This window comes from Dendrobium catenatum, unplaced genomic scaffold, assembly GCF_001605985.2.
Source record: "Dendrobium catenatum unplaced genomic scaffold, ASM160598v2 fragScaff_scaffold_1089, whole genome shotgun sequence".
In the NCBI taxonomy this organism is placed as follows: domain Eukaryota; kingdom Viridiplantae; phylum Streptophyta; class Magnoliopsida; order Asparagales; family Orchidaceae; genus Dendrobium; species Dendrobium catenatum.
In genome coordinates, this window is record NW_021319551.1 from 1,888,280 (window position 1) to 1,896,725 (window position 8,446).

Genomic DNA, 8,446 nt, shown 5'->3' on the forward strand with positions numbered 1-8,446 from the left:
CATTCTTTTTTTATTCACTTTTTAAACACTCTGACTTCATCTTTTTTTTTTCTTTTTGATTGCTGCTTCTTTAGTTTTGATGTAGCCCTCTTCATCTTTATTTATTTAAATGAATAGTGTTTGTTGGCGCAAGATATATTAGGTAGTTTTTTAGAATTGGAAAGTGCTATATTAGATATATATTGATTATATATCTTCATAATTAGTACTTTTCTTCTCTTTGTTTGTTTCATTTTTGTATCCTCTTATGTCACTATATATTGGTTCACATTCTATCAATTATAGATGAAATAGATTTTCCTTAACATTATATTTGAATAAGATTGACTTTCCCAGACTGCTCCCCTCCCTCACCAATCTCTTTGCCTTGACCTGCTCCCATGTGTACCCGTTCACCACACACTTGGCTCCCTACCTTGTTGTTCCCATGCATAGTCCCTTCCCTCCCTTCGCTCTCTAATCTAGCTTCTCCACATGCATGCATGCAGCTATACACTCACTTCCTTGCCTTGCCATCCCTGCGTACTACATGTTTTCCCCCCCTTGCTGGCTGTGCTTTGCATGCCGCGTGCTTGCCTCGCACACTTGCTTATGTTTTGTGCCCTACTGAGCTTCGCACATTATTTACTCACTCTGCATAGTGTCTATGCTTTAACTTTTCCATTTGTATTCTCCTCTCCCTCAATCCTAAAAGGTTTCATAGCTTGTCACTCCAATCTCAATGAGTCGAAAGCCTCTTCCATTGTTTAAGGGCATTTTATTTTTTAGTTGTTTCTCACTGTTAGAGCATATAAACAATCACTGGCAGAACACAACTCTTATCCGGTTCCAACTACCTCATCACAGTACCGTCTCCATTACTCTGTTCCGCAGCTTGTCACCAACGGCTTACTGGTTTCCTACATCCATAACCCTTTTTGGTTATATATACAAACACTTGTGTTACAACAGTATCATGAATGAAAGTAATGTTTTCCCTGCTACCTCCTTCTTCTACTTTGTCTTCATGACTAACCTGCAGGTGATTTCATGGTATCAGAGCTTTTGAAACTACAACACCCTTCTTAACCTATGGCAGATCAGGGCTCATCTTCAGAAGCTCAACCGACCTCCTCCCTATCTACAACTATGGTGGATTTCACTATTCCGTCATCTCTCAAGTTCCTCATGACGAATCTTAAACTCATAGTTCCCATTCAGCTTACAAGTGACAATTATCCGGTCTGGAGATTGCAGATTTTCCAGCTCTTCTCTGCGAATGGATTTGAAGGATACCTCATAGGTAGCACTCCCAAACCACCTCAATCTCTAGCTAAAACCAATCCAGCAGAATACCAGCTGTGGAACCTCATATATTGGAACCTGATATCGGTTCTTCTATCTACAATCTCTCCTTCGGTTCTCCCTTACATCTTGACCCTCTCATCAGCTCGGTATATCTGGCTCACGCTAGAACTATGCCTTTAACCCATAAATAGATCCCTTGTAATCCAGCTTAAAAACGAGCTGTATCACATCCATATGAAGGATCTTACAATGATGCAATACTTGGCCAAGATCAAAGCTCTAGTTGACAATATAGTAGTTACTGGATCATTACTTGACTATGAAGAAATCATTATCCGCATACTGAATGGGATGCCTCCATCCTAAAATCCATTCAAAACAACCATTCACACAAGTCAACTTCCCATCAGTCTAGATGTGCTCTACTCCCTTCTCTGTAGTGAGGAAATTCATATGCAGACCGATTTTCAGAGGGTTACCAGTCTGGTGCTGGACAATACCGCCCTATACTCCAACCGCTCATACACTCCTCGCGGTTGCTCCAACTACAGAGGATCCAAGGGTCGTGGAGCTCCCTTCAGACCGAACTTCCCCAACAGCCGCATTCCACCCACTGAAAACACCAAACCCGTTTGTCAAATCTGCGACAAAACTGGACATGGGGCATTAACTTGCTGGCGCCGCTACAACTCCAACTACAACACCACTTCAAATCCCTCACCGAGAGCTCTTCTAACCAATTCACAACCCACCTCTCTCAGCGAATTAGTTCTCAACTCTGCGGCATCTGCTCACCTCACGCCAGACATATCAAACCTTCAATACCCAGCTCCTTACGCTGGATCAGAAACTAACTCCACAGCTAATGGCAGCTCACTACTAATACACCACACTGGAAAATGACTTCTTCCACTTCCATATTTCACTCATAAGCTTTATCTACGCAACCTACTTCATGTTCCCCTGTTATCCCATAACCTCCTTTCCATACGTAAACTAACCACTGACAACAATTGCTCCATTTCTTTTGATTCTAATGGCTTACTCATCAAGGGTCTTCTAGACAATCACATTCTCATTCGTGGACACAGCCATAATGGTCTCTACTCTGTCACCAACCACCAACCATATCACAGACAGCTCTCCATTATACCACATCCAACTCACATACTCACACCTCAAAACCTTTGGCTGCATTTGCTTTCCATGGCTCCAACCAACCACACCAACCAAAATCCATCCTCGTTCTCAAGAATGTCTCTTCCTAGGTTACTCCACCTCCAAGAAAGGCTATCGATGCTTAAACCTCCTCACCAACAAATTACACATCTCTCATCATGTTGTCTTCCATGAACATATCTTTCCATACAAAAACCTCTCCCCCTCCAACCACCCCAACACATCCGTCCCCATCCCCAACTTACCACACTGTTCATATCTTCTGCTTCCAACCTCGACCCTATCCAACTCCCTTCCTGAACCCATCATACCACCCACTCCTCAACCTTCCCCGAATTCTAACCTCCATTCATCATCAGTTCTCTCAAGCACCTCTCCGATTCCTACGTCCACTCCCATCTCTTCCCCTTCAACAACTCAAACCTCCCCTCCACCTTAACACCAACTCCCACCCATTGTCTCAATTCATCCCATACAGACTAGACTCAAAACAGGCATTCACCGCCCCAAAAGAATCTTTGACCTGCTCACTACCATCAAGCCAGATTCCACTCCCTCCACTTATTCCCAGGCGATTAAGTTCCCACATTGGCGGGCTGCCATGTCCGAGAAATTTCTTGCCCTTCATAAACAAGGCACTTGGTCACTAGTTACCCCACCCCCTCATACAACTATCCTAGGTTGTAAATGGACCTTTAAAACCAAATATCGCCCAGATTGTCAAGTGGAGAGGTATAAAGCGAAACTTTTAGCCCAAGGCTTCAATTAGGAATTTGGCATTAACTATTAACTATAGCGAGACATTCAGTCCAGTAGCAAAAATGCCAACCATACGTATACTTCTCTTCATATCCCTACATCATCACTGGTTTTAATAAGCTGTAGAAGTTGAATTATTTAAATTTGCGGCAAATGGTTTGTGTGATGAGGTGGGGAGTGTTATTGATCATATACGAAGTTCTATTTATGTTGATCTCAGCCAGAATAAGTTCACTGGAGCACTTAATTCAATTTTGGGGGTTTCGTGTCCAATTTTAACAAGCTCAGTGACCAGGAGGAGATCATTTGAAGATGTCGCAGCATGCAAAAGCCTGTTATTGTTGCAACAAATATGTTGGAGAGCATTATTAATCACCCAACTCCAACTAGAGTAGAAGTTTCTGATATAACAATTGCTTCGCGTGAAGGCACTGATGCCGTAATGCTCTCTATGGAGAAACAACCCATGGGAAGTATCCCATAAAAACATTTAATGTAACGCATCCTATGGCATTGAATTGAGTCATCACACTTGACTATTATTTCCTTCCATGTCTTCCTACAGCTGTCCAAGTTGCCACAACGATGAGTTTTTTTTTCAAAACCATATGAGTGCAATGTTTGCATCACATACCACTATAATAGTCAACACTCTGGGAACTTCTATCATTGTTTTCATCAGAACTGGGTCCATCAACTATTTTTGCATTTACTAATGACAAAAGGATTAAGCAGAGGCTGGCACTTTATCATGGGGTATTACCTAGTTATATGAAGTTTTCTGATGAAGATGAAGAGACTGGACAAAGAGAGGGTGATGACTATGTATCTGATGCTGTTGCAGGAAGTGATTTTGATAAAAATTTACATAGTCCATTGATTTCTCGTCAGAAAAGCATTGAGGGTAAGGACATTGCTCCTCTATATGCTACTCATGAAAATAGTGAGGCTATCAGCAGTATGGGTATTGGTGGTGATTGGCAACTGAAATGGAAATGGGCTGAGTGAGAGGGCCCGGATGGGAATAAGGAAGGAGGTTTTAAACGAATCTATTTGCACCAAGAGGGTGTGCCTGGTTCAAGGAGTGGTTCACTTTTTCAAATCCCAGATCAAGAAGTTCCTGAAGAAAGTGAATTTATCTAGGTTGCTGCTTTAGTGAACCAGCCTACACTTTACTCTAAGGAGCTCTGGAATAGCATCCTGTCGGGCCAGTAATAGTCCATCCATCGGAAACAATTGCTACAGGTTCTCTGTGGCAGCCTTCTTGAACCTAGTGTCAAACAAACACTTATTGTTTGTATTGGTATTCAAATTCTAAGCAGTTCTCTGGCCTAAACGGTGTCCTGTGTTACATACCTCAAATTCTTAAACGAGCAGGAGTTGAAGTGCTCCTTAAAAACCTTGGACTTGGTTCTGATTTATCATCCATCCTCATCACGTCACCACATGTACCCCACTTGTTGCGGGAGTTCCACAGTAGTGCCATAGGAGGGCACTTGGGGGTACAGAAGACCTATCATAAGCTTATGACTGAACTGTATTGGATTGGAATACAAAATGATGTAGATGAGATGGTGGCCAACTACGATATTTGTCAAAAGCATAAATGCATGGCAATGGCTCCAAGAGGACTTCTAGATGGACAATACCTTCGTTCCACCTTAAGGACAAGGTGGCTTTTTGGGAGAGGAGTACTGATACGTCAGAGAGGGGGGGAGGGCACCTTACGAAAGCTATTATTCATTATGTAAGGAAGAGGAAGCAAGGAGAAGTTGTTTAGTTGATTAGGAAGGTTTCCTAATTGTGTTATGCAATTTAGGAAGGGTTTATTTGTTTAGAAAATGTTTCCTAAATTATATTTAATTGTTTAGGAAGGTTTCCTAAATTATGTTTAAATGTTTAGGAAGGTTTCCTAAATCATGTTTAATTGTTTAGGAAGATTTCTTAAATTACGTTTAATTGTTTATGAATGTTTCCTCAATTATGTTTAATTATTTAGGAAGGTTTATTAAATTATGCTTAAATTGTTTTGGAAGGTTCCATTTATGTTACTATGTTCTAGGGCTATTTAAGGGGGAGTTGTTTAGGGTTTAGTTTATGCTATTGTTGATTTTATGTTCTTAGTATTTTTTGTGAGTTCCTAGCGACGTCTAGGTCTTATGTAAAAGATGATCTACCTCTCTAATAGTAGATCACTAGTATCTTGCTTTCATATTACAGAAATAATACAAAATTAGCCACTGTATTGGGCATTCTTGCAGTTTTCTATTGATTGGTTTGTTGTTTTTACATTGGAGACATCAAATTCTTCACTATATGTTGATATAGTTGTATAGGATATGCAGTTCCCTACATTTTTCTATGTTTTTGTAATTTTTGACTTCATACTAACATAGGATCCCTACTCATGCTCCTTATCCGACAAGTGATGTATGTTCCCTTCTAGCTTTGAAGCCCCTAGATTCTTTACGAGTAATTAAGTCATACAACTCCATAGATCCTTCATAATGGTTCTCGATTATTTTCATGATCACCATGCCACAGTACCTGTCGACTTTCTGTTGTACTTTGAAATGTAGGTGAGCATTTACTGTCTTTGTCTTCCACTACCTACTACTCTTCAACTCTTTAAAGAGTATTTTGCATTTTAGGAGTGCTGATGTAGGATATAATTATCTGAAATCTCATTACCTACTTTATCTAGACCTTCCATATTTGAACACGTTTGTGCCTATATCATATTAGGATTCTTCATATCGTAATATTATAATTAAGTGTTCTTTTGTTTGGAGGATTCACTCTTAAAAGACTTGTCTTTTATGAAGGATTAATGATTTTTTTTTCCTACTTCGATTACTCAATTTTTATTATTTTCATGGGTGTAAAATCTTTCATTATAAATAGAGAATACATGCAAGGGAATTTTGATGGTTATTGAATAGAAGATATCTGTGAGTGTCTTCAATCCCTCTCTCCAAGGAGCGACCCTTCGTCCCCTCTTCTCCTCTCTCACTTTCATATTTTCATCTCTATTCCTCACCCTCTCACTCTCTCACCCTTTTCACCCTCCACTTTCTTACCCTTTTTACCTCTGCCTCATGGATGACTTTGTATTCTCCTTCCAGATCGTTGGAGGACTTATAATACAAGACTTTCATATCCCAAGTGCCATGATTCACCCACATTATCAAGCCATCACAAGCCCTTGAAAATGCAAGAGTCCGACTTCTGCATTGACCTGATGGAGAAAGCCGTTTAACTGATTTACTTGTTCAGGTCAGGTTTTGACCCGTGCTTCAGACTTGCAAGATATCAATGCAGCTCAAGAGAATGGCCTACCTTTTTGTTTTTGCTGCTGTTTATTTTGTACGATAATGTTATGGTTGCAGTTTATTGGTCAAGTTTATGTCATTTGTGTTTTTATGGTGTTTGAAGTGTTTCCAGATTTAAAGTCTGAGTCAAGTATGCTCTTTGAAGTTCGACCTATTTCATGTTATTTTCATATTTATCCTTTCATAGGAGAAAGAAATGCATGCAGTAAAGCTAAGTTTCAAGCATATTTCCTGTGAGAGAAAGATAAAATGGTCCACCAAATCTTTTGACGGACTAAAATGATCACCAACTATTTTAAAGTCCCATTTTAGTCTTTTGACTTTTTAAATAGGGATCTAAATGATCCCATTGAAGAACTAATTTGATCCCTATTTTAAGGGTCAAGGATCAAATTTGTACTTTTGTCTTTTAGAAAAAAATAGCAGACCAATTCCAAACTTTTCTCCTTTTTGTGAAATGCTAACATGAATGAAGCTTGTAGTCAATTTGTGCTACGATAGCCTAGTATCTCAATTGTTTATATTCTTTGCATGTCGTGCTTGCTATGTTTCTTTGCTAATGCTGTAATGATGGCAATAATAACATGTTCTTTTACTTCCTCTAGGTGCAAGGTGATGGTGTTATAATAGCCACTCCTACAGGAAGTACAGCTTACTCGACAGCTGCAGGAGGCTCAATGGTTAGTTAATGAGTTTCACTGAAGTTTGACTTTTTTAATATTACTGCTTCACACATCACTATTTATTGTTATTTTTAATAACTGTTTTTTGATGTTGAGTTCTTATATTTTGAAATTGTAGTCGCATAGTGGGGACATCTATAACTTACGTCCTTTATAACTGTTGATTGTAACATGCTGTTAATTCAGTATTGCTCGAGATATCTCCTCTATCTACTTAAGTGTCTCAGTTCTTGATATGGGTTATGCTTTCACTATCGATTTCTATATTTTTACGTTTCATATGGTTGCCACTGGACCTACTTTGTGAAATGCAATAGCAACGAATAATTTTATTCCCTTTTATTTCTTTAAAGTGAATCCATGCCGTGTAATATCAGAACTTTTTCTGCCTTTCCCCAATAACAACAATAATAACAAGAAGCTTTTATTCCACTATGTGGGGTCGACTACATAAATCTTTTTTTCTCCATTGTGTCCTCTTAAGGGTCAAATTTTTTTCTACCTTTCCCCAATAATTTAATTAAATGTTTCAAGTCAGTTTCTAGCTGAAAATTTGTTGTTCCATATGTTCTCACTAATTTGACGAACATACTTTGTTAAACTTATCATCTTTGTAGTTCATTTATAATGGTTTCCTTTGGATTGGAAAATATTTGTGGGCTCCAAAAATTTGGCCCCGCCTCCCCGCCGCGCGATTTCTTTTTTATCTGAGCGAGGGGAGTTTTAACGGAATATGTTCCGGGGTAAATTTTGGAAGGCAGATGGGTTTGTAGATAAGACACTACCCAGAGATTTCGCCCTCATTTTACGAGGACTTTATGATCTGAGTTCTGGTTTCCTATAGGCGCAAGCCCCTATAGTTAATTACCCCTCCCGATCACGAGAGAGAACTTTCGATTAAGGCTAGTCGTTAATCAGATTCGTATAAAAATACGTGTATCTGGCATATAGTAGCAGCATGGGTTTTGGGTTTTGGAAATTGGATTTGAATTTGAGAATTGAGGAATTGGGTTTTTGGATTTGGAATTTGGGTTGGAAGATTTGATATTTAAAATGAAATTGCACCATCTTGCACTTAAAGCGGATGGTGGGGGAATGGATGATGGGCCCGATCAAGATCCCATGGTTCCGTCGTCCCGGGCCATCATGGTCCCTGGTCTACTTAGTCAGAGGAGGTAGTCGACCCAACCTGACAGAAAGATCCTT

At 39.5% G+C, this 8,446-nt stretch overlaps 1 protein-coding gene and 1 pseudogene across 1 annotated transcript in view; both read left to right on the forward strand.

Moving 5' to 3' along the window:
- Positions 1 to 7,156, forward strand: LOC110093219 (annotated as a pseudogene).
- LOC110093217 (probable NAD kinase 2, chloroplastic) overlaps positions 1 to 8,446 on the forward strand; it is a 32,897-nt gene that overhangs the window by 17,091 nt on the left and 7,360 nt on the right. Inside the window, exon 6 of the mRNA XM_020818035.2 lies at positions 7,163 to 7,237. Coding sequence (XP_020673694.1) covers positions 7,163 to 7,237 — 75 coding nt within the window. The remainder of the gene's footprint in view (positions 1 to 7,162; positions 7,238 to 8,446) is intronic.